Source organism: Nematostella vectensis, chromosome 10 (assembly GCF_932526225.1).
Source record: "Nematostella vectensis chromosome 10, jaNemVect1.1, whole genome shotgun sequence".
Classification (NCBI taxonomy): domain Eukaryota; kingdom Metazoa; phylum Cnidaria; class Anthozoa; order Actiniaria; family Edwardsiidae; genus Nematostella; species Nematostella vectensis.
Window position 1 is genome coordinate 3,347,528 of NC_064043.1, and position 26,314 is coordinate 3,373,841.

Sequence of the window (26,314 nt, forward strand, 5' to 3'; positions counted from 1 at the left end):
TTCCATTTCAAAATAGACGTCATCTATTAATTTCAAAAATATACTTGCGGGATTTAACAATAATACAAAGCAGTTACTGCAATAGTAACTATTTATTTCCACTTGCATAGCTCATGTGATATTTACAAATTACTTTGGCGTGCTATTGCCGGCAAATTCAAGATTATCTTTTATATAATTCCTACCTAAAATTTCAATTACCGTTGATATAGTTTTAACAAATACGCCTCTCTAGAATATTCATCTGGCTAATGATATAGAAAACTCGTCTCAGTAAAATATGTTACTTACAAAAGTACAAAATAGCAATCTGTGAAAATGTATTAAGGCGGGCAGAGGCGATATTTTTATATTGCTATTATAGAATTGGTAGGCAATGCGTCGACTTTCTGTCTTTGACACAACAATCACCGTTCGTGTCATATAAGATTTCTCTGAAAACGTAAGGGAGGGCAAATACTAAGATCAGCGTGCAATGCACGATGGCTCCTTGATAACAAAATTCATCGAAACGTCAAAATCGTTTTACAAAAAACGTGCACCCGCGTACGGGAAAAATTAAGAAAGTGTTAAGGTATTCACATACTTTCGTGGCATTCTGTATAAAGGTCTGGAGCGAAGCGAATACGTTATGACTGTCCATATCTTTGGCTTCCGTACCGTAATGACCATCTTACATATATTGTTGTGTGAATTATATGGCTTTCTATTTCATTTTGTTTACCGGCCCTTCCCATCAATCTCTGCGAGCAACACTCCCCTCAGGCAGAAATCTCAACTATGGGCAGTGTCGTCACCAGGAAAACACAACTTTCAAATACATTTCTGTTTTTGCTCGGTTACACCACAGGGTACCCAACGCTAAACGTCTCTTGATTTGTCGGTTTCCTTTATAGCTTTGTATAAATTACACGAATTCCATGTAAAAGCACCAGAGCCTCGGTTTCCAGCCCGTCGAGAAATCCCTCGGTAAAAAGACGCCACAGGCATCCATTTCGTTGCACGCTGCATCGGTGTTTCCAGTTACCAGTCTGTCGAGATACCCCTCGGCAAAAAGACGCCACAGGCATCATCTTCGGAGTACATGACACAGTGGTTTTCATTGATTTCCATAATCTCCACGGACGTCCATTTTCTGAAGACGGTTTTGCATGGATGAATTCTTTTTTTTAGAATTTCTCTGAGAATACGCCTGGGAAGAGACCAGTCTTTCCGTTACGTTCCAGTGTTCCCTTGTACCAGCCATCTTGCCTCTTTTTACTCACGAAGACAATATCACCAACTCGTAACTCAAGCTCCGCCTCGCTCTGCGGCGGGTAGGGCATGATGACGCGGTACCTAAGCAGGAAAAGCACATCTGTGAGGTGTGTGTGTGTGTTTGAGGGGGGGGGGGGGGGTGAGGGTTGTTATAAGATCTACACAGGGAAACGACTCTGACTCGAAACAATCCTGACCCGACCCAGGAGTACCTTTCTGAGATTGGGACGTTTTCCTGACCCGACCCAGGAGTACCTTTCTGAGATTGGGACGTTTTCCTGACCCGACCCAGGAGTACCTTTCTGAGATTGGGACGTTTTCCTGACCCGACCCAGGAGTACCTTTCTGAGATTGGGACGTTTTCCTGACCCGACCCAGGATGACCTTTCTGAGATTGGGACGTTTTCCTGCCCCGACCCAGGAGTACCTTTCTGAGATTGGGACGTTTTCCTGACCCGACCCAGGAGTACCTTTCTGAGATTGGGACGTTTTCCTGACCCGACCCAGGAGTACCTTTCTGAGATTGGGACGTTTTCCTGACCCGACCCAGGAGTACCTTTCTGAGATTGGGACGTTTTCCTGACCCGACCCAGGAGTACCTTTCTGAGATTGGGACGTTTTCCTGCCTGCTGTGCGGGCGGCCCTCCCTTGCAACCTGGCAAGAGGCATAGCATAGTCATACGAACTACTAACAAGACATAACAAGCATAGCATAGTCATACGAACTACTAACAAGACATAACAAGCATAGCGTAGTCATAAGAACAACAAGACATAACAGGCATAGCATAGTCATACGAACTACTAACAAGACATAACAAGCATAGCGTACTCATAAGAACAACTAACAAGACATAACAGGCATAGCGTAATCATAAAAACAACAAGACATAACAGGCATAGCGTAGTCATTAGCACAACTCAACAAGACGTAACTGGATTTATGGGTTACCTGTGCAGCATGTAGTCGGGTTGTAGGCCTGGGCTGTACTGTGTAGGGAGGAGGCGGGGTGACTGGCGTCATATGGTTGTTCAACGGCATGCTAAGTTGCATGTGGCCGCTTGGAACCGCCCTGGAAGCAAACACAATTTTCATTGCTTTATAAAACACGGATCCACTTTCTTGGCAACTATTGAGCTATTACTTTATGGAATTGGTCATTTTTGACAGGCACTTAAAATGAAGAGCAAATACACAGGACGTATGAAAGGTTTGATGACATTTTTAATTTTCATTGCTGTTTTTGCTGTACTTCCACAACAGAAAACAAACTGATTTGGTAAGATTCGGATAGGTACAGAAGGTAGGCTACAACAGGAGAGCCATGAATACAGCCAAATGTACACAAAGAATTCCCTCTTGCGTAAAGGGGCAGCTACATCTTCTCAACACTTTCACGTTCTTATTGGAACATTCCATACAAGCAGATGGCTTTTAACAAGCACCCACAACCAGCGACTCACACAAACTTGCAGCGAGTCACAAGAAGCAAATGCACCAATTTGACAATTGGTCAGACCACTAAACCCAACAGGGGTAAGCGACAGGCCCATGTTTACCTCCGCGAGTTTGATTCATGCGAAATTATGCTACCGCAGCATACAAGAATCCTACAAGTCTCACCGTTACAAGAATTCTACAAGTCTCACCGTTACAAGAATTCTACAAGTCTCACCGTTACAAGAATTCTACAAGTCTCATCGTTACAAGAATTCTACAAATCTCACCGTTACAAGAATTCTACAAATCTCACCGTTACAAGAATTCTACAAATCTCACCGTTACAAGAATTCTACAAGTCTCACCGTTACAAGAATTCTACAAGTCTCACCGTTACAAGAATTCTACAAGTCTCACCGTTACAAGAATTCTACAAATCTCATCGTTACAAGAATTTTACAAGTCTCACCGTTACAAGAATTCTACAAGTCTTACCGTTACAAGAATTCTACAAGTCTCACCGTTACAAGAATTCTACAAGTCTCACCGTTACAAGAATTCTACAAGTCTCACCGTTACAAGAATTCTACAAGTCTCACCGTTACAAGAATTCTACAAGTCTCACCGTTACAAGAATTCTACAAGTCTCACCGTTACAAGAATTCTACAAGTCTCACCGTTACAAGAATTCTACAAGTCTCACCGTTACAAGAATTCTACAAGTCTCACCGTTACAAGAATTCTACAAGTCTCACCGTTACAAGAATTCTACAAGTCTCACCGTTACAAGAATTCTACAAGTCTCACCGTTACAAGAATTCTACAAGTCTCGCCGTTACAAGAATTCTACAAGTCTCACCGTTACAAGAATTCTACAAGTCTCACCGTCTGTATGGTGGCGGGGGGGCGGGGGGATCTGACGTCCTATCCTTCTTTTTGTTTTTCAATTTCTTCCAAAAACTTCCCTGTGAAAACGAAGAATAAAATGAGCTTATGAAATAAATGAATATAAACAACACTTTGAAAGTCAATTAATTATATCTCCCCTAACTCTGACAAGATTACTATAGCTCTAACTCCTGTAAAAATGTCGACAAGCCACTCCCTTCTTTATTATAGTGAAAAATACACCAGTCGGTCTAACATATACACTTTGTATTTGATGGAAAGTATTTACAACAAATACTTTTTAATGAAGTAGATGTTCTGTGTGACATTGTGTAGTGAGCGAACAGTGACAAAAAGATAAAATTTGACCTTTTTACTAACATGAGCTATATAGCAGGTGGGCATCTAGGATTTGTTCAGAGGAGGGGGGTGCAATCTTAGGTATCACATGGGAAAAAGATAATATTTGCAAAGATCCTTCAATTAGAAGTAAATGTCGAGGGGGATGTGTGCGCACCCCGTTTACATGCCTGACACCTGAATCTGTGACCAGTGTGTAGAGGGTGTGATAGCGTCTTACCGTTTTGGGGACAGGTGGAGGAGGAATGAGTGGTACAAAGGGCTGATCGGCCTCATCCATCCCATTATTAGTTGTTCTCGTTACTACAAAGTGGTTCTCAGTTGGCGTTGGCACTGTCCTTTGTACAAGGAAGGTTGGTGTCGACTCTGAGCGGTGGTACCTGGGGCGTGTCTGTACGGGGTTTTGCACCAAAGGGCGAGGGATCTGACGGGGGGATGGGGTAGGTGCTTGCTGAGTGGCACGGGTAGAGCTACGGGAGCTTGTCAGGAGGCTATGTATACTGCAACAAAATATGCGCATGAGATTCTCCAAGAAATGTGTAGAGCATTACCTTATACATACATTTGAACCTCAATATAATGATATGACAATAAAGTTATTTCTAAATATAACTATATCTAACAATATTGTTAAATCAAGAAACATTTCTATTAAAATTTGTCTCCAATACAATTATTTAAATTTACACTCATTCTGGGGAATGCATCCTCCATTTCTGCAGGACATACTGTACACCCCCCACCCCCCAAATAAGTATAAAACATCTCAGATGCTGATACATATGCCATGCTGCTCACAATTCTGATTACCCCAGCACACTTAAGTTACCATTGATGGTATGTACCTTGTTAGTCGGACATAATTGCCAGGGAAAACCCCTCGTTTCTGAGAGTGTAGTGAAACCCCCTTGAACCAGCCATCTTTGCATTTTTCCAGCACATAGTAGCACTCTCCTTGTTTTAACTCTAATTCATCTTCCTTTTGTGGCTTGTAGTTGTACAGGGCAGTATATCTGAGACACAAACAATGCATAAATTCAATGTGGTGAGAAGTTCTGGCACTCTGTCTGCTATTCTGAGTAGTTTTGGATATACAGTTATTCCCAAATTAAATGTGCTTTGTAACAGCAGTCGATTACTCTACTGATGGGTTGTCAGTTGTTTGTGAAGGTTAGGTGAGCATGCCTGCGTAGACACATGTGCTATAAAAAAGCAACACATCAATTTATTTTTTATTCAATAATACTCACAGTTCTTTGCCAATCTCAGCTGAGTTTGGGCGCGGAGCTGCAGCTTGAGCAGTGGTTGTGACTGGAGGACAGCTAGTAGCTATGGTTACAAGAGGTCTGCATAGGTTCACAGTCAGGGGTGAGGTGACAACACTTGATGTAAATGATGGTGATTGGGTGTGGCCATTCACAAGTGAGTTTGGGGGAGGTAGAGGACGATTGGGAAGCGTTTGCGTCTGCAAAGAAATGAAGCATAAAAAAAAGTGTTTTATAAGATAAGTATCAAAATGAAATACATTTAACAATGCCCTTACTAGAAAAGAATCTACACAGATTTTGGTGTATTATTGTAACTGGGCCCACAGTAATCGGCCTATAGCTGTTGCAGTGTCCCTGTCATTTGTAGTGTAAATTTGTAATTTATGTTTAATGGCAAAGCCAATAGATAAATAAAATAAGCTTGAAGCCCTAACCAAAAACACCTGGTTTCAAAGAGGACTAATCAACAACTCATGTCAACATGTAGTTGGTAAGAAGAGTGTGTCATCTTGCTTTACCAGCAACACCTTTCACACTGTTAAAAAACCAACAACTCTATTTATACAAAACAAAAAGCTCATCTTGATTGCAATGGAATGAGGAGTGCTCACCCCCTATGCCATCAATGTCACCCTACCACACCTTCTACTACGCCAATAGCACACCCTGGTACTAATGGAACCAATAACCACCCATACCACTCTACTCCACCCATTCCACTCTACTCCCCCATACCACTCTACTCCACTCATACCACTCTACTCCACTCATACCACTCTACTCCCCCATACCACTCTACTCCCCCATACCACTCTACTCCCCCATACCACTCTACTCCACCCACACCACTCTACTCCACCCACACCACTCTACTCCGCCCACACCACTCTACTCCGCCCATACCACTCTACTCCGCCCATACCACTCTACTCCACCATACCACTCTGCTCCACCCATACCACTCTGCTCCACCCATACCACTCTACTCCCCCCATACCACTCTACTCCCCCATACCACTCTACTCCACCATACCACTCTACTCCACCATACCACTCTACTCCACCCATACCACTCTACTCCACCATACCACTCTACTCCCCCCATACCACTCTACTCCACCATACCACTCTGCTCCACCCATACCACTCTACTCCACCCATACCACTCTACTCCACCCATACCACTCTGCTCCCCATTTACCACTCTACTCCCCCATACCACTCTACTCCCCCATACCACTCTACTCCCCCATACCACTCTACTCCCCCCATACCACTCTACTCCCCCCATACCACTCTACTCCCCCATACCACTCTACTCCCCCCATACCACTCTACTCCCCCATACCACATTACTCCACCCACACCACTCTACTCCACCCACACCACTCTACTCCACCCACACCACTCTACTCCACCCACACCACTCTACTCCACCCACACCACTCTACTCCACCACACCACTCTACTCCACCCACACCACTCTACTCCACCCACACCACTCTACTCCACCCACACCACTCTACTCCACCCATACCACTCTACTCCACCATACCACTCTACTCCGCCCATACCACTCTACTCCACCATACCACTCTACTCCACCCATACCACTCTACTCCCCCATACCACTCTACTCCACTCATACCACTCTACTCCACCCATACCACTCTACTCCACCCATACCACTCCACTCCACCCATACCACTCTACTCCACCCATACCACTCTACTCCACCCATATCACTCTACCATACCACTCTTCTCCCCCATACCACTCTACTCCACCCATACCACTCTACTCCCCCATACCACTCTACTCCACCCATTCCACTCTACTCCCCCCATACCACTCTACCCCCCCATACCACTCTACTCCCCCATACCACTCTACTCCCCCATACCACTCTACTCCCCCCATACCACTCTACTCCCCCCATACCACTCTACTCCACCATACCACTCTACTCCGCCCATACCACTCTACTCCACCATACCACTCTACTCCACCCATACCACTCTACTCCACCCATACCACTCTACTCCACCATACCACTCTACTCCACCCATACCACTCTACTCCACCCATACCACTCTACTCCACCCATACCACTCTGCTCCACCCATACCACTCTACTCCACCCATACCACTCTACTCCGCCCATACCACTCTACTCCACCATACCACTCTACTCCACCCATACCACTCTACTCCCCCATACCACTCTACTCCGCCCATACCACTCTACTCCCCCCATACTACTCTACTCCACCCATACCACTCTACTCCACCCATACCACTCTACTCCCCATACCACTCTACTCCACCCATACCACTCTACTCCCCATACCACTCTACTCCACCCATACCACTCTGCTCCCCATTTACCACTCTACTCCCCCATACCACTCTACTCCGCCTATACCACTTACCCTGCTACTAATGGAAGTTGTTACAGCATCTGATAAATCTCCTAACAAAGCAGTAGTGACAGGAGGATCAGCTCTTGAGCTTACACCAGCATCACCAAAAGCTTGCTCCAGTCTTTCAGATGTTGTAATCTCAACAGAATGTCTATTGGGTGTTTGGCTGAGGCTAGAACTCTGCTCCAAATTATTACCACCATGTATTGTGTGCCTCTTGGGAACTTTTTCCTTTGTCTTGCTTTTCCTTGCAGGTTTGGCGATTGGCCCATTAGCAGCTGATGCACCAGATGGTCCTGCCACACCTTCAGGACTTATTATGATTGCCTTGGCAACAGAGTTGAGCTAGAAAATAAAATAGAATACATAGCAGGTCTATTAGGTGTGCATATTTTGGGCTTGATTTCTTAATGCGTCATAACAGAATTAGAGTAATGCAAGAACAAAAGGCCTTGACATGAACATTATATTTATAACGTGGCATGACAACAGTGGTTGATATGCTTGAAACCCAAGAGTCTACTTATTAATTAATTGTGGCAATCATAAAAAATAGGACCGAGAACACGTGTGCATAAACCTCTGGGCCAAGCAGGAAATGTAAGCTTTTGCATAAAATGATGATGTGAACTACACAGATTAACAGCTATATCTACAACAAGTTATAGTATCAGGAAATGTTAATATTGACCTCCACAAAGTTTATTGGGAATATCCCACATTTGTTATTCAGCTTTCCTTCACACCAGTTCTCATCCACTTTGCGGATGACACTGATCACATCACCCTGTTGGCAAATAAAAATAAAAATCACATTTGAACTCTAAAAAAGTTGAGACTAGAAATATTTTTGGTCAATTATATAGATCAAACGTTTTTACATCATTTCTGTGGATTTCTCACAGATGAAGAAATAGATAATTAATGATAATGGGAGCATGGTTACGATAATGGCTTTCACTGTTGTGTTCAGGGTTTGATCCCTTGGCGCTGAGGGTTTTCTCCAGGTTCTCTGTTTTTTTCCCTCCACACAAAAACTAGCAATTTTCTATTAAAGCTCTCTTGGGTGGACAGACATTAGTCAATACACGGCTGCCTAAGGCAGGGCTTCTGGAATTACGTGGAAAAAGTACGAATAGTAGTATGAATAATAACTGTCTTTTTTATGAGAAATAGAGGTAAGAAACCTAAAAGAACACATCAGCTGTGCACTTAAATGTTTTGTCTTTCAAAATTTAGCGAAATTATGCTAAATTACGCGAAATTTTGTGGGTTATGCGGAGAAAGGCAAATTTCGCGCTTCCGCACAAGGGTGTAATTCCAGAAGCCCTGCCAAGGGGCCTTCTATGCCTACTGTACGCCTTGACAATGTTGTATCCATGCTAACATAATCCAGCATTCAAGCTGAGGTGAGAGTAGTTAGCTTCCCAAAATTATTCATTGATTATTTTATTGCATGCCTGTTTGAATGGTAGAATATCTTGTTCCTCGCCCCCGTCAAAGTCATACAAAGCCTTTGCAACAGGATCATTGTAATCGTCGTCAAGGCATGGTAATGCACTGATGACCTGAGACAAAAGTGAACAGCCTTATCATATACAGAACCATCACATATGAATGTTGGGGAACTTAATCATTTAGTCATGGCAATAGGGTGTGCTTGTAAGAAAATGTACATACATAATCAGGAATAGCTTAGGAATAGGCCACTACAGTCTGCAGGCCTGTGGCCAAGGGGAGTTCAGGGGATTTCCCCACCCTGCTCAACTTGAAGATCTAATCAGATCTCCCATATACAAACAGTTAACAGCCTGGCTACAGGTCTAAGTTTCTTGATTCTTCAATAAAAAATAGCCTTATTTGCATCTGAAGGGGGAGGGTTGTAGAGTTTAGCAAAATACCCTTTAAAGATATACATATTGTCCTGCATAAAAAGCCAAATAACTTGGGTGATTTGTTGCCATCAAAAACACTGATTCCAACTCTTTTTATCTGAATTTTACAAAAGTTGCACATCATTGCAGAGACGTTTTAAGAGCTGTACAGTAACCTATAAGTTTTCCAGGCCAACAGGTGTGAGATTCTTAAAGATGTCACAGAGATTTCGAGCAAAACTTCAAAGTTATAACGACAACCACCACCACATATTTATCATGGAGAACCTTTCACCAGTACAGCCCATACCTCTACATAGTTGGATGGTAGAAACCCCTGGCAGCCATTCACTTGCCCTTCAAACCAGTTCTCATCAACTTGCCGTAGGAGGTAGACAAAATCCCCTTTGCATAAGGCCAGGTCCCTGTAAAAAATGAACACTCATAAAATAGAACTGAACAAGAAGGGTGTGAAACAGAAATGACAGTTGATGAGTGTTGATGAGAGCCCAAACTCTCATGACCATTCAACCATGCACTCTTATCTCCATTTACTCAAGGCACCAACTCAGTGCTTGGAGATGACAGAATACTGAACTAGGATTTTGGGTAAGGCGTGGGAGGGGAGGGTGGGGATGTCAGGTTATTATTTAGGAGACAAGGTATTTCCTCCAAGGGCACAGAGAGGTGGTTCTTCTGAACACCTAAATCCCCTTCTTTAAAGGATACCGGTATAAAAAGAGAGGGCTGAGAATTAAAAGAATATGTATTTTCTTGTCTAGAATTAGAATGTTTTTAAATGAGTTTATTATCTGACTTTTTCCCCTATTTTTCTTTTTCTTTCTTGTACAAACAGTAGCCTTATTTGGAAACAGGGTCAAGTTACTTAAAAGCATTCTGTTACATATCTAAACAGCATGACTCATTTCTAAGGGTGAACCTGCAGGGGCCATTGCTTAATGGCTAATTTACAATTATGGAAAACAGAACCATGGCTTCTTGGAGGTGACCTTTTATTCTCCCTATAAGCCAGGATATTCTCTCATCTGTGCTAGATTTAAATCATCAAGTAATATTCCACCTACCCTTGCTCCCGTGGTTCAAAGTCATACAGCACCCGGGCACAGGGTTTAGTTGTCCTCTGCAAATAAAGGATGACCTTGACCTTAGAAATATTCCATTCATTATAATCAGGCAAAGTTTCCCCAGAATTACAGTCAAAGCTAACTTGAAAACCAGCTTACAAAGAACAGATGTAAGAGTGTTGCTAATCTGTGCTGTGTATCTTTATACAATCGAGTGTTGGTAGCATTTTGAGCCAATCATAGCAATGCTCAGTCCCCCAAAATAGTTGTGGGAGGAAAGAACAGATAGTGTTTATCTTTTGTGGTCAAAATCATAAAATGAAGACATCATTATAGCCATGTGTACTTTATACAAATTGCAGTATATCATTCATAGTTGGTGATTTCGTAGGTCCAGATCATATTCTGGTGCATACCATTTATCACAATATTCTTTTTCAAAACCAAAATGTTTCAGTAAGTCTTCCACAGACATTTGGTTAGCCACCACCAGACACATGGAAGACATGGATTCCACCATGAAAAAAATCAGAATCCCTTAGTTATTATAAACAAAATCACGGTTACATTATTTCGTGAGATCATCAATGAAATTAAGAAAAAAAATTCGCATGATGTTAAGATAAATTTGAAATAAACGCATGGTAAAATGATGACGCTTTCTAAAGCTCCTTCTTATATGTAATTTAAACGCCTCGCCTTTGGTTTTAACTATGGGAGTATTTCCGTTTCCTCCGGAGGATGAACAAGCCCTTTTAAGCATCGCTCACTAAAAAATAATGAATCCTTATAAACAATAAAAGTCCCATGGCACGAGATAGTAAAATTTCTAACACTGCCGGGGTATACGATGCAAATTAAACAAGCGAATGTTGTCAGGAAGCGTAAAAACAACGACATCATCAACAATAGTGGATTAATTAGACTTTTTATACAACACTTTTGACCCGCTTCGATCGAGCCTCGTAAGCTGTTGACGATGTATACTTAACGAAAACAATGACAATTGCAGTTTTAATGTGAAATGGTACTCCTATTACAAGGGGCGGCAATTCGAGATAAATTATCTAGGAATAGAACAAGTCATTGATCATGTAGCGACCCGGGATGTCCCATAGAATTATTTGTACTGCTGTCATGGGGTTCTTGTGCGATGCAATTCCAAACATTTACATTTATTTACACAACCGTCCTCATGGAAATAACACAGAGGCCGATAAAGATGGAAGATTCCATACCTGATCCGATGAATTTGGTCTTTTTCGATTCAAACCTTCAAGTATTCTCACAAGTAAAATGTTCGATGGTAACTCATCAACCTCTTGGTCAACTAAAATACGGCATTCTGGACAACGCAGTTCCTTTTTGGCGGCTTGAATCTCTTTTAAGCATCTTCTGCAAAAGGTGTGCTGGCAGGGTAGTACTTTAGACGTGTGATCGAGCCTTTCGAGACACACAGAACATTCCAACAGTTCGTTTAATTCTACGCTATCAAGCGACATTTTTCGCACATATCAAATTCGCTCGGTAACTTTGGCGCTCCACAAACTCTTGATTCCTACTGATAAATTCATCGTCTCGTAGTTCTACGTCTCCAACATTGCTTGATGGTATTCATGATTCGCTGAGAATAATAAAATTTCGAGTTTTCGCGAGAAAAAGCAGGAATTTGTATATGTTGTCCACTTTGGCTTGAACTTTTTCCTCGATTCATTCGAGTTTCCTGCTGCATAAGGACCGCTGCATTGATTTGTTGTCTTCTTTTGAGCATGCGTAGTGTGGGCATACCACAGGAAGCCCATGGGAGGCTTGAAATGCATCGAACAAAAAGGAGAAGGTAAACATTTTTAAAGAAATAAAATAAATTCACTTAACTTCTTGTCACTATATTGTACTTTTTTTTATAACAACTTTTTATAACTACTTCACCTATAGCGGAATAGCTCAAATATTCACGGATCACGAACCGCAAAGACTCTTTACTTAAGTTCAATAATTACTTAGGGCGTGTTTGTCCACGGTGTACAAACGCCTTTTTACTCTGGGTGCACAAAGACTAGAATTCGTACCGTGATAGAACCTCCATCATCATCTTCGGGTCCCTGGAGCTAGAGTATTGGCGCGCAAAGGGCCATAGTAATTCACGGTGCGTAAAAGCTCAACACGGCGCACATGGGCTCAACACGGTGCGTAAAGGCTCAACACGGTGCGTAAAGGCTCAACACAGTGCGCAAAGGCTCAACACGGTGCGCAAATGCTCAACACGGTGCGTAAAGGCTCAACACAGTGCGCAAAGGCTCAACACGGTGCGCAAAGTCTCAACACGGTGTGGAAAGGCTCAACACGGTGCGCATGGGTTCAGCACGGTGTGCAAAGGCTCAACACAGTGTTAATGGGTTCAACACCGTGCGCAAAGGCTCAAAATAGTGCGCAAAGGCTCAAAACGGTGCGCAAACTATCAAAACGGTGTGCATGGGTTCAGCACGGTGCGCAAAGGCTCAACACCTTGAGCAAAGGCTCAGCACGGCGTTAATGGGTTCAGCACGGTGCGCAAAGGCTGAACACGGCTTGGAAATGTTCAACACCGGAGCCGGTGCACCGAACGTTTTGTGTCGTTCGTTCTTTCTCTTTCAACACAGAATACTATATATCCTAACTAAACTATATGACGTACAAATAGCTCACTCACGCCCATTTTCTCATTTATTCGTGTGTCTTTTTCTCAACTAATTTGATTTGAGTGGATACTCCAGAGACTCAGCGTAACTAGAGCCCGCGATAAAGGCAGCGACCAGCAGGGCTGCACACGAGGCGACTATAATACTTTGCACCACGCCGGGTCTACTCGAGCGTCTTGTAGGTTTTACGATGCGCTCCTCCTCGCGGACTAACACAGAGGGCGGACCGGCGCGCATCATCTGCAGTACTTGACGAGCGAGGCTCTCTCCCTTCTCCACGGCTGCCTCCACGTGATCTAAGAGGAATCAAGTTAGTTGATGAGATTAGCGATGATAATCAAGGTGCTGGTATGACTAGAAAAACTACAGACAAGCTGTACGATAACTAGGTGGTCTGCGTAGGCGTGGTGAAATCAAGGAAATAAATCAACACAAGGTTGAAAGGGAATGTTGTACGCCTCTGTTAAAATTTTGTTGATGATGATGGCGGTTTTTAATGATAATGTTAATATGTAATAGAGATTACCAAAACCCTTACCTGAAGACTCAATCTTAGAAGTAACTTTTTCATCAGGTGACACCGCCCAGCTGTCAGTATCGCCATGGCAACTAAGCACCTGACTGGGTAATACAGTTGGACACCCCCCACGGGCGAACTTGTCGTCCGTCCAGCGAGTATCAGTGTACTGACACGGCCAGTAGGCGTCCTCCGAGTCAAAGAACTCTGCGTACTGCGCGCTTACAGCCTGTTGGCGCTCTGTCACGGTACGTATAGACCAGTAGCGAGCCTCCTCTCCCACGATAAACCTGGAGAAGAAAACGGAAATTCAAATAACCTCAATGGGACCGTCTTCTCGAGCAAGGGTCAGGTAATCACCATTGTCATCACCATCACCATCGCCATCGCCGCCGCCGTCGTCGTCATCACCACCACAATCACCATCGTCTTCGCCATTGCCATCGCCTTCGCCATCACCGTATCCACCATTATCATCACCGTCGCCATCACCATCATATTTACCATCACCACCACCATCGCCATCGCCATCGCCATCGCCATCGCCATCGCCATCGCCATCGCCATCGCCATCGCCATCGCCATCGCCATCGCCATCGCCATCGCCATCGCCATCGCCATCGCCATCGCCATCGCCATCGCCATCGCCATCGCCATCGCCATCGCCATCGCCATCGCCATCGCCATCGCCATCGCCATCGCCATCGCTATCGACATCACCATCACCACAATCACCACAATCACCGCCATCACCGCCATCACCGCCATCACCACCACCACCATTATCACCACCACCATTATCACCATCACCATCACCATCACCATCACCATCACCATCACCATCACCATCACCATCACCATCACCATCACCATCACCATCACCATCACCATCACCACCACCACCACCACCACCACCACCACCACCATCACCACCATCACCATCACCATCACCATCACCATTTCCATTTTACCCGATAATTGCAGACTTGCATCCAAGCTCCTCTTGCTCTACAATGATGCAGTAGACTGGGCAAGAGTCGGTCGCCATCATACCGTCAAACCCTTTCTTCTTCCAGAATGGCTTCTCGTACCAAGACACACACTTGTACGCAGTACCCACGGGGAAGCGCGGGACAAACGAGCTCTTCATGGGGAGGGGTGGGGAGAAGTCGATCAGCGACAACGAGGGTGAAGAAAGTGCCACTATGACGTATTCAGCGGTGTATTGTGTATCGCTGGCGCATGTGACGACGATTCTGCTGTTGTCTTTATTACGTTGGACGTGGTGGACTGGGCTGGATAGAATTATCTACGGAACAATGCACTGAGTCTTAGTCAAGTTAAAGACTTCCACTGGAATAATAAGTATATAATACATATGTTTGTATATAATATAATTTTTTTATAGCTTGAACTAGGTGAATAATGAACGTTGTCTTTAGTTAAAACCTAGCCTGAGACTTTTGCCACGAGTTATTGCGCGAGCGGCTAGAGGCGTCTGCTTTCGCAGACTAAATAGGACCCTTTAAGAAAGATGACACCGGCATGCATACGTTCCATTTCGTCGTCCGTTGTGTTAAAAACAGCATTTCAGGGTCCCTTTCACTTCTCTTGGCAGTGGACAGTGGAACCTGGCACGTGTCACGTGATACATCAGTTCATCACATACATGGAACCAGGCCCTCGCGTCCACTTCTTTATAGTGATGCTCTGTCGTCACGTGACTACCCTGGTCAAAATTCAAACCTTTTCAATTGCCGCGAATTTTAATATTCTGCGAACTCTCGTAATCAGCTAACACGCCTTCTAGCTCCCTTTATTTAAATTAACATGGAATAACATTTGGTGCTTTTTGTCGTTTGCGGCGTGGTGGGAAACCATTTCAATGTTGGCTAAATAATCCGCTTCAAGGAATTTGACGGAAATCAGAATGTGTTTAGCTGTTGAAAATCGGCGAGAGTCGCAAAATATCGAAAACTGAAATATAACAATGGCTTTCCAATGAGTGAGTGTTGGAATTCCAGTGAGTATTTCGTAATTATTTTATCATTTATTTTAGCATTTATTTTTTATCATGGAAATATTAATATCAGCGGATAGTGGAATGAATCCAAAAGATAAAAAAAGCAAAGATAAATGAACCGCAGCCAGCTTTCTATACCTGGGACAATTACACCAAGAGGGTACAAATAGTAGAGGGAAACTTCTCTTCATTTTTTTAGTAACAGCATTCTTTACTTACCCTACCCCCGCGCGTCGGTATTTGCATTATGCTTTATTGTTATTCTTCCTGCAATGTGGATTGGGACCGAGCAGAAGCCCCCTGGTATTTGCGCTATTAACATCGTCAAATTCCTTATTATTTCACGGACACAGGCAGTGTAGCGGTTACCTTTCGGGAATTTCAATTTTGAGATGCGCAGGGTTCATTTATGTTCACTTAATTACACATCTATGACATTGAGACACGTGATATATTTATAATCTTGATGCTATAACTGGGGTGAAATTCCTGTTTTGGAACCAGAGTTTGCGTCATTGTGACCGTATCTGTTTAAGACAAATGTTTTATACGCAGGTCTTGAGCTGTTTACTGGTCGTGAAAACGCTAGCGCCTCGAGGGCCTTCAGAAAGTTGCTCAGAGATAATCAAGCAAAGCGATCTTCATCAGATAAAAGTCCATATCGGTGAACACGAGCCTGAAAGCCAGCAAAGCGATCTTCATCAGATGCATGTTCATATCGGTGAACATTAAGAGCCTTAAAGATAGCAAAGTGATCTTGAAAACCATTGACAATTGTGAGAGCAAATGCAGCTTGTACCGCGGTGCGTGACTTATGGGCGTGTCTTGGTAGTAGGCAAGTAGATGCTGCAAAACGGTCCACTAGCTCTAGGATATACATAGCACCTCGCGCGAGTCACACGTGGTTGTATAAACGGTCTACTAGCTCTAGGAAATACTGAGCATTTCGCGCGAGACAATACATAACATCTCGCGCGAGTCACATGTGGTTGTATAAAGAAAACGTGTGAAAACACTACAGTGTAAGAGAAACATATGACAATTTCTAAAATAAACTATAACAAGCCTGCATAAAATAGACAATGTATATTATACAAGATCTCTCCTTATTGTCTGCAGGCATAAGCAAAGCCTGACCAGACAATAGGAGTTGTGAGTATTATTTAAGTCTTGAGAGAACTAAAATGTGCATGCCTGTCACTAAAACTTTCCCACATAGAAGAGATGATGGCCAATAGACATAACAGGCAAACCACAGATCCGTTACAACACTGAAGAGCGCGAAAGCTCTTGCAAAAACATATGCAGGAAGCTTTAGTCAATTGAAAAACTCCTAGTTGGAAAAATTGTTCCCCGCTTATTGAGATCCTAAGCTAATCATAACAAGCCGTCTTAGTCATTTCAAAATCGCAAATCAGACGTCACATGACAAGTGTGTTACTGATTGGGGGATCTGTCATGTTCACGCTTTCACAGTTCAAACTAAACCAACACCGACTTGTTACTACACAGAGGCACGGCGGAGGCTTATCACTGAGCTCCTCGGCCTACTCCGGGGCATATCATCAGAGAGTAAGTCAGTTATTTGAATACGGGGGCATAGCCTGTGCAGTCATTATATGCATTCTGCGGCTGATCTGTGGCATGCGTCTGAGTTTACTGTGCGCTTGTTTGTTTAATCGAATGACAAATCTATACACAATTTAACGCACATAGCAAGCCCGACTGTAAATATAGCAAGGCGAAGATTTGTGCACAAGGGCAGACTTGGATTGAAATGACGTAGGTTGAAAAGTAGGTATTTGCAAGCGAATGGCGCCTTAAGGGGTAGAACATTAAGACAACTGAATGGGAAAATGCCACGAATAGGAGGGCAGGACAGGTAATATCAGAATATTGAACGTCAAAATCATACGCAATTAGGGTAAAAGTAGTTTGTTGTTTAAGTTTCATTGTGGCTTAAAAAAAATTGATATAACTCATAAAATGATACAATTAGAGGAAAATTACACACACATATAGAAGTTTCATGATTCATGTTTTAAAGTGTCATTCTCTCTCGCTTGCTAAGAGGGGGAAGAGGCAGGGACTTTTTAAAAAAGAGATGAGATTAGAACGAGATATCCGTGAAAGCGCAAAAACCTCCACCTAATTATTACCGACAAGCTAGTACCGGCAAGCTATCGGAGAGCCTCAAGTGCTTTAGACCGAGCTATCCCTAAAGAACGTCAAAGAAAGCGCCTTATTAAACCCTGGCGGAAGTTCACTTCAACTTTTTGAGCAAGGCGAAAGCTTGATTGTTTGAGTTTGTATAATTCCATTCAGTATAGAGGCTCGCGCAAGGTGTGTTTGAATAGCATAAGATCTAAACGCAAATCGCATTAGGATTTTGTCTGTCCACGCGAATACGCGCCTCGAAAAATACAGATAAAGGTGATATACAAATCTTTATTATTTACTGTTCATTTTTTCTTTTTGATTAATACTTTTAGAGAATAGATTTTTAAGAATAGAAAAAGGAAAAAGGAAAAGAAGTGATGTGAATAAGGCCCTGTGAAAAAACTATGTTTTAATATGAAACCAAGAAAGCAGCAAAAGCTAAATCAACATTATACCGAAGTCGTTTATTAAACGACAGAAACTTACCTATAATCTAGCGACAGCTATAATAGCATTTTCATTTAATTTATTTTTAAGCTTGAATCCTAGTGGATACAATTGTTGTATTTTCTGCAAAACGTAGATTTAAGCTGCAATATCTCCAGCAATCCGGAAGCAATATAAGACCAAATGTTTATTATTACTTTTTGCTAGGAAAGAAGCGAATATGAGTTCTATTTTTGTTACAGGTTATCTTAAAAGCGCACTTAGTAGTAAGGTTTGGCAGGTGAGAAGATTAAAACTGGTATCTGAAAATACTGGACCATGCAAAGGAAAACGATAGTCTTCATTGTCCCAAAAGCGTAAAAGAATAATGGATTGTTCTACCTATCGAATTGATATTCCGTGCCGAAAATAACAACATAACCTTTACGACTTGAGTACTACGTCATAAATTTAAACTGGAACTTCTTGTGCCAGTGATGGATAGGAGATCATTATAGGAGTGTCGTAGGAATAAGATAACTATAGTTTTACGCGTTTAGTCATCCCTTTAGAAAAAGAAAAAAGCGAGAAATCTTCGTAGCGTAGCGTATAGTTATAGATCCACTACGAGGCGCTTTGATTAAAGCGACATTGGGCATTGTCCAAGTACTAGTTCATTCTGTAAATTTTCACACAAAAAACCTACTGATTAGTTTTAGTAGTATAAATAGCCCGTAAATTAAGTGTTTTTTTTCTAGAGTTTGTGAGTGAGAATGTGTACTTCTGTACGGTTTCTGTCAACGTAATGACAGCTTGTCGTTGGCAAATCCGGCAATACAAAGCAATAAACCTCGAAATCATCTCAATTAAACCTTGAGGCTTTTTTTCATCTGCATGCCTAAAAGGGCGAGAAATCGAACTCGTTGATCCCCGTACGGCGAGAAGCCCGCCAAGTGCTTCAGTAAAGAAACGACAGTTACCATGGTTACTATACTCTGCTGTCGATGAATGCATCAATTAATCTAGAATTACAGGCGTTCTTTTTCCAAAGACTGACTTGTGAAGAGTGTTTGTAAGTAACTTTCACATTACAGAAAGGCAACACAAACGTTCGCTACAAGTTTGACATCTCCCTCCGAGAGGTCTCTCGCAAGGCGCGGAAAAGTTTTGACTTGCTTACCTTCTCTATCGGAGTAGCATTACAGTCACTCATTGCAGAGTCTTTAAAAAGTCTCAGAGACATATTTATTTGAAAGGGAATTAGAAATGGGAATCGAGAGGCTTTTACAGGGAAAGTTTGACGATTTTATTTAAAATAATACTTTATCATTTCTAAAACTTCCAAAAACCTGTAAGAATTAGTTATTAGTTTATTTAGAATCTAAAAATATAGGAAAGCTAGAGAATCCCCCTCTAGAGGTGTTAAAGGGTCCATCTAATTATCTCAAATAAATCAATTTATGAGAGCAGAGGGCGGAAGTACCATAGAAGTCATCGAGACGCCATGAGAGACGAGACAATTGCTGCCATGATCATAGTAAATATATTATTGGACAGAGGCTGGGTGCACGCACGTGGAGATAAGATGGTATCTGCGATTTCCTGGTCATTAACGATCACATATTCCATTTGAAAGCTCGGCTCTAACGAAGCCTCTTTTCCTTAGAAAAAAGGATTAGTATAATGTTGGGTCTCTTATACACACCAATTTGTCAGGGCGATTGGCAACCGGAGCATTTAAATGCTGCAATTTGTTGGGCCTTTTTTGAGTAGTTAGGTGAAAAAATTGCGTCAGATTTTTAAAAGTCGGGCCAATACCAAAACGCACATAAACGGTCCGACAAATCGGTGCGTGGACAAATGGGTGCCTTTTAATCATCGAAAGAGATACGGGAAGAAAACTGCATTCACAAGACAAAAAAAGACAAAAGAAAAGAAAAAGTATTCTTTTATATTTTTAGGGATATTCTTTGGAGAATGGAGCGTGTTTAATAATTGAACGAGCAGGCGAGCACTAAGAGTCCCTTCTTGCGACATCTGTGCCGGATCTGGTGAGTGTTTACTTTCATACGAGTGAATTAATGAAAGAAGGAAGTTCAAGCGGAATGTAGGGTTTTTTTTTGCCAAACTAAACTTAGTTTTGGCGAATAGTGAATGTTTGCGTTAAAAGGCACGAGGGGATCGTACACAACTCTTCTGAGTATTTGTGAGATCACATGGGTTGTGTTCACACCTCAAGCCGAGTAATCACCCTGAAATAGGAAGGCAGATGTCGAATTAACATTTTTTATTTGCGTCAAGAGTGTTGCTAAGTTGTGCTAGATTGCTTTTAGTGGGATTTCCCAAGTGCCAAGAGATCGCGTCTTTCACTCCCTCCATGCAAACGGGAGGACTGTTTAGCCTAAGACTAACAAGACTGAAGAAAAACAGTCGGTTTCCTCACAAGAAGACAATCTCCGAAAACTTTGAATCACGGCTCAACAAACTTAGGTAAACGACGCCTAAATTGATCTATCTCTATATATAATACGAACAAAGTAAACATAGCTAGTATTTGTTGTTAATAGCCACTGAAGCATGATCATATAGCATTCAAGCGGTCTTTACACACTTTAAAAAAAGTTTTGTTGAGGTCGTAGGGGAAATTATCCGGTGTGATCAATTCGTTAAATGAAGATATATTTTATTTGCCAACTTGAGAGTTGTGTAGTGACTGTAAGGCTTAAAGTATGCGGTGTATTGTTGAATTTCGTATGGGTGCGTACAATTGTGGCTTAAAGAAGTGGACGCACAATTACGAATCAGAAGTAAGACTAGGAGTAAGTTAACTTGATGTCTGCACAATGCTCACTCTCATTGTAGCAATGCACTTCAGGTGACCAAGAGAGCATAAGGTATGCTCTCTTGAGCTGACTCAAATATTCTTGAGACAGTAAGCGGATGATTGTCTCACAAAAGTCTCGAAGTAACTGTCATCCCGACGACTCATCCATGACTACAGAGTGCTAGTTGTAGTAATTTATAAACTCTGAACGGAAGGGCAATGTTACGCTAGTATATTTGGAACCTAAATTCAAATGCCCTAAAGTATGGACGTAAAGAAACTAATCATTCAAACTTGACACCGAGAGCACTTGTGTCTTAAAGGAGGCATGAAGAGTTCTATTCCCGAATAACAGAAAATTAACAGCATCCATCTTCGTTAATATAATCTCATAGCTAATTAATAATCTCATCGCTAATTGAAGGTATTGTTTGGCTATACCATTTGTGACAGGTGTGAATCACTGCATTCACAGAGCCCGAAAAGGTCACTTAGGTAGGTAATACCCTGTAATACTATCCAATCGAGAGAAAGCCGGACTTGCTAACAAGTACATTTTGTCTTGCTCAGGGTGATCTTGGCTACGATCCCTTATCTGCTTACCTACTGCTGATTCAAGAGGATTAACAAACAAGAGTTGTCTCAACACTCGTGAAGGCGCCAACAGGCCTAACAGTTTGAGTTGACGAACAACTAAAGCGGTTGAAGAGCACTCAAAACTTGAGAATATTAACACAAGTCTAGTTACATATTAACACAGCCGAGACAAGTAACAAAAAAGTAATTTATATCTCAGAGACGCTATCAAAACGTAGCTTGGTAACCTCTTCAAATGGTTTTAATGTTCAGTGACCTAGGTCGACAAAGCTTGGTAGCCACGTAAAAGAAGACGCTGGTTTCATTTTGTCAGTCAAGTCAAGTGTGTTCATCCAAGTGCAGGAAACGACTTAGCAGCCAGTCAGAAGATAGATTTTGTAACCAGGCAGATGACCCTCGTTGAGTGAGTCTTAATCAAATCTCGCACAAGCTGAAACTTGGTGACCACGCCTCGTGGTTATCTGTTGCGCATAATATAACTTTCACTTTGTGTGTCAAGGCATGAGCGTGGATTTGTCGCTGTGGTGCGCGGCGGAGGGGGTGGTGGCTTTCTTCGTCATCTTCGGCAACGTCCTGTCGATCATAGTGTTCGTGACCAATCCGCGCCTTCGATGCATGCGTACTTCAATACTGCTCATCAATCTCTCGGTCGCTGACCTAATTGTGGGCGCAGTGACTATCCCCATGTACATGTCGGTTATTTGGCCTGGGAGCAACTTCACGCTACATAAAAACTTCCATTACTACTTGTCTTTCATCGCCATCGACCTGCTGTCGGGCTTCGGCTCCGTGGTGGGGTTGACCATCATCGCGATTGAACGCTTGTACTCGGTCCAGTTTCCCCAGCGACACCGTAACACCACGCGGGCGGTGTATTATGGGCTCGTAGCGGCCACGTGGGTATTGGCAGGCCTGCAGATGCTGTTACGGATCCTACACGGCTACAGCTACATCTCATTCACAGCTTTCTTCTACTGCATGGTGGTCTCACTCACGGTCTGCCTGTGTATCATCTGCAGTTCCTACTCAGCGGTCTGGGTACGAGTGCATTTCAAGAGACCAGCGCAGCGCACACAGACACGTGACCACACGCGCGAGATGAAGCTGGCCGCCACGCTCGCAATCATCACGGTCCTGTTTGTGCTTACGTGGATGCCGTTCCATATTCTCAACATAATTTGTTTCTTCACCAAGTCGTGTGAAGGAGTACCGCCTGCGATAGTGTACTCTTTCAAGCTGTTGCATTACTCAAACAGTCTCATCAACCCTGTGGTGTATTCCTCACGTTTCCCAGAGTACCGCAGGACCATCAGAAAGGTGTTGTGCTGCCGGTCTCTTGGGACCATCAGCCCCGGACAAAGCATGGCTAATCTAGACGGTAGTCACATCAACACACAAGGGTCGCCTTTCGCTTCACCTTTGGTGATCAGACGGAATGCGGCCAACACGCAGGGAGTGTCACCAACAATTCAAATCAATAATGTCACATGATCAGACCACGTGATCAGATCACGTGATAAGGCTCTTCAATATGCCGGCAGGTCAATTGTCACAAGCTATTCACATTTATTAACATCACGTGATCTAAGGCGCGTCAATATGTCGGAAGGTCAACTGTCACCCACCATTCAAATTAATTAACATCACGTGATCAGATCACGTGATAAGGCGCGGCCAATATGCCGGTAGGGAAGAAAACGGTAGTTTATTGGTGTTACGGAGCACCAGCACCAAAAACACAATGGAACAAAAGCCAAAAACAAAGACCTTAGAACGAGACAATGGAATAGAGTACAAAGGCCATGGGCACCAAAAACAAAGCTGTCCGTAACACCAAGGAATACCCGAAAAAACAGTGCAATGGGATCTTAATATCGTGTAAACTGTATGAATAATAAATAGAAATAGGTGGGTAGGGTAGGGTAGGGTAGGGTAGGGTAGGGTAGGGTAGGGTAGGGTAGGGTAGGGTAGGGTAGGGTAGGGTAGGGTAGGGTAGGGTAGGGGGTTGGGACTATAATTATGATCAAATATAATAAAGATAAAACAAGCGATACGCCAGGAAGTGAATATGATACTCTCCCTGTTATTTCCCATAAAGTGTTTGACCCTTAATGCCAATGAGGTTCAATTCACTCACCCAGTCCCTAAGTTTATCGAAATTCTATCTGTTACGTCTCTGGGAAAGCAGAGTCAGAGAACTAGTCTCCTCGCAGCCGCTTGTAGTTTCGGTCACGCAACGTCTAGCCTGCTATCCGGCTCTCCAGTGGGGTTTGGAGAGCCAGCTAGCAGGCTAACTATCACTGAGATTTTCGCTTATTTTCACTCACCCGGTCTGTGAGCTTGTCACCAAAGTGATGGCAAATCTTGCGCGCGATTGGCTGGTAGCTCTCTGAGCTCTTGATGGCCCAGAGAAAGAACAACATGGACATGTCAGACGGCTCCATCTCAAAGCTGTCTTTCACCAGCTCTTCTAAGCGCTTCTTGGAATAAGACGTCCAACACTCCCTGCATATGACAATATTATATTAAAGGATTTCGCTCAACCACACTTCTGTTATTGTTGACAATTGAAAATAGAACGGTTTATTTGGAAGAAAACATGACATTCCACGAATGAAGTCCATACATTATTGACTATATTTCAATAATGTTAAAGTTGACTATAATCGTTGATATCGAGGTTCTCACAAGGTTAGAGTTGACTAGAACTGTCCGTAATGTCGAGGTTCTCGAGTTACTGGTTGATTACATTTAGCGAAAGATAAACCAGTGGAATAACGTTAAAGTATTGCATGCAATTAACGATGCTCAAATACCGTTATGGTATCTCGATACCTCTGGGCGTATTCAGTGACGCTCACTCGGTCCCAATCCTCCGCGTTAGCAGCTTGTACTAATGGCGCCTCGCTTGGGATACCCCCAGCATGCATCTCGGCGCGCGCCCACAGATGATTCCAGTCCCACACTTCCAGTGGATTCCAACTATTCAGCGCCCGGCAAAATCGCATGGTGCTCTCACGGCTACCTGTTTCAGGCCAGGCTACCTCGGCTATGTCAAGTCCTATGTCTGAGGCTAGGTTTAAAATGCGCCTTTGCTTGTTGGGCTTAACATAGTCTCCGCCTGTAAAAAAATGGCTTTTATCATCTTATCTGGGCTGTTTTATTAACGCCCATCTTCTCTAGACGAAGATGGATGCTTATCGCGCGTGTAAAAATCAGTGTGCGTGAAAATAAGTGCGTGTGAAAAGCAACGCTGTGGAAGATAGGGGATGGACCCCGCGCGCCTTGAGAGAAGGACGAAGCGCGCGCGCGCCTCGTCTCCGTCTCTCTTTTTTCCCAGCCCTTTGTGCTTGCTACGCAGGCTACTTCAAAATCAGCTTGTGTGAAAATCACTGTGTGTTAAGATCAGCACGTTTGCATAATCAGCGTGTGTAATCAACGAAGCAGACGCCACGCTTGATCCCCCCTTCCCCCGCGCGTTTAATATGCGTCTCTCTTTTTTCAGTATTATTCTTCTATTCGCAGTCATTTTACGGATGATTTACGACGTATAGCAGAACCAATATACGGAGAAACTTAAAATTGAAAATGTCGAAGGAAAACGCTTAAAAAGTTCGCGTGGGTTGTAGCAATAAAAGGGTTCTTGCTTGAATTTTGTTCGAGGACGAGGTTTGTAGTCCTTTTAGTTATAGATTTACCCATGATTCACCTTCATAGTCGACGCCACACTTGGGGTCCGACTCGGTGTAGGTCCCTCCACCTACATGATCACATGCCTCCAGCACAAGCACCTTGATATATTGGTCCTGTTCGGTAAGCACATTGGCCGCAATAAGACCGCTGACACCTGCACCAATGATGATGACGTCTACAGCGCATACACTTTCTGCACGTTCCGCTGACATGAGTAGAACGGACTTTCAGAAATCCGCATCAGTCGATCTGGTAGAAATGGAAAAAAAAAGAAAGTTGTTAATTTAGCAAACAAAGAAATTAAAGACGAGAATTATTTTTACGACAAAAAAATATGAATAAAAATAGCAGAGAAGCAGTAGAATGTGGAACAGCGAATGGAACGTTCACTTCATTCTAATAGAAAGAACAATTCACAAACTCATTTCACCTCACCTCATTTCGCGGTTTTTCATCATTTTTTCTCTGCACGTAATCAAAACTAACCAATCAGGAAGTCGGCTCACATCACATGCGCGTGATTGGTATTTGCGCACACAGAAATGAACGCGCGTACATTTCAATCTATTCCTTTTCCTTATAAAGGCACGATTATGACGTCATAGATAACTGTTTCAATTAATCTATGTAAAAAAACCGAACTCCTTTTTGTTCCCTTTTTCGTTGTACAGTATACAGAAAACATCGATCCGATTTCGAGCTTTAACCATACTCATGGAACTAGCGCTTTCTTTCTTCGCACGAGAAAGTCATGCGGTAGAGACTTTCGGGAGTTCCCGCAATGACCGCAGGGTCTCCCG

The 26,314-nt window shown here is 43.0% G+C and overlaps 3 protein-coding genes across 10 annotated transcripts; 1 reads left to right on the forward strand and 2 right to left on the reverse strand.

Moving 5' to 3' along the window:
• Positions 1-77: 77 nt before the first annotated feature.
• LOC5516385 (E3 ubiquitin-protein ligase SH3RF1) lies at positions 78-12,348 on the reverse strand. Of its 2 annotated transcripts, none has more exons than XM_001636417.3 (13): positions 11,835-12,347; positions 10,597-10,652; positions 9,822-9,936; positions 9,098-9,205; positions 8,329-8,424; positions 7,647-7,982; positions 5,197-5,411; positions 4,792-4,959; positions 4,167-4,446; positions 3,584-3,663; positions 2,210-2,330; positions 1,857-1,912; positions 78-1,338 (listed from the first exon to the last, which is right to left on the reverse strand). In XM_001636417.3, exons 1-13 carry the CDS (start codon positions 12,096-12,098, stop codon positions 1,170-1,172), a joined length of 2,064 nt encoding a protein of 687 aa, XP_001636467.2. In that variant the 5' UTR covers positions 12,099-12,347; the 3' UTR covers positions 78-1,169. The 2 variants fall into 2 exon arrangements, with proteins under 2 accessions (XP_001636467.2, XP_048589149.1); XM_048733192.1 differs by having other exon boundaries at positions 1,112-1,338; positions 1,814-1,912; positions 11,835-12,348.
• A 938-nt stretch (positions 12,349-13,286) lies between these two features.
• Positions 13,287-26,237, reverse strand: LOC5516387 (amine oxidase [flavin-containing] B). The gene is made up of 7 exons (XM_032386334.2): positions 25,950-26,237; positions 25,531-25,763; positions 24,657-24,942; positions 24,149-24,326; positions 14,763-15,100; positions 13,813-14,081; positions 13,287-13,570 (listed from the first exon to the last, which is right to left on the reverse strand). Exons 2-7 carry the CDS (start codon positions 25,724-25,726, stop codon positions 13,323-13,325), a joined length of 1,515 nt encoding a protein of 504 aa, XP_032242225.1. The 5' UTR covers positions 25,727-25,763; positions 25,950-26,237; the 3' UTR covers positions 13,287-13,322.
• LOC116620703 (adenosine receptor A2a) lies at positions 15,584-23,581 on the forward strand. 7 transcript variants are annotated; one of them, XM_032386339.2, is made up of 4 exons: positions 15,584-15,814; positions 16,370-17,386; positions 20,362-20,451; positions 21,795-23,581. In XM_032386339.2, exon 4 carries the CDS (start codon positions 22,323-22,325, stop codon positions 23,310-23,312), a length of 990 nt encoding a protein of 329 aa, XP_032242230.1. In that variant the 5' UTR covers positions 15,584-15,814; positions 16,370-17,386; positions 20,362-20,451; positions 21,795-22,322; the 3' UTR covers positions 23,313-23,581. The 7 variants fall into 7 exon arrangements, with proteins under 7 accessions (XP_032242230.1, XP_032242232.1, XP_032242234.1 ...); XM_032386341.2 differs by lacking the exon at positions 20,362-20,451; XM_048733194.1 differs by lacking the exons at positions 15,584-15,814; positions 16,370-17,386; positions 20,362-20,451 and adding exons at positions 20,464-20,890; positions 21,678-21,719.
• Positions 26,238-26,314: the final 77 nt, after the last annotated feature.

Coding starts and splice junctions, on each gene's coding strand:
- LOC5516385 (XM_001636417.3), bottom strand. CDS start 12,098: ATGTCGCTTGATAGCGTAGAATTAAACGAACTGTTGGAATGTTCTGTG. Junction 8,425..9,097: donor ATATTCTACCATTCAAACAG/GCATGCAATAAA, acceptor ATTTGCCAACAG/GGTGATGTGATCAGTGTCAT. Junction 2,331..3,583: donor CCCCCGCCACCATACAGACG/GTGAGACTTGTA, acceptor GTTTGCTTCCAG/GGCGGTTCCAAGCGGCCACA.
- LOC5516387 (XM_032386334.2), bottom strand. CDS start 25,726: ATGTCAGCGGAACGTGCAGAAAGTGTATGCGCTGTAGACGTCATCATC. Junction 24,943..25,530: donor GTGTGGCGTCGACTATGAAG/GTGAATCATGGG, acceptor ATTTTTTTACAG/GCGGAGACTATGTTAAGCCC. Junction 13,571..13,812: donor TTCTAAGATTGAGTCTTCAG/GTAAGGGTTTTG, acceptor GATTCCTCTTAG/ATCACGTGGAGGCAGCCGTG.
- LOC116620703 (XM_032386339.2), top strand. CDS start 22,323: ATGAGCGTGGATTTGTCGCTGTGGTGCGCGGCGGAGGGGGTGGTGGCT.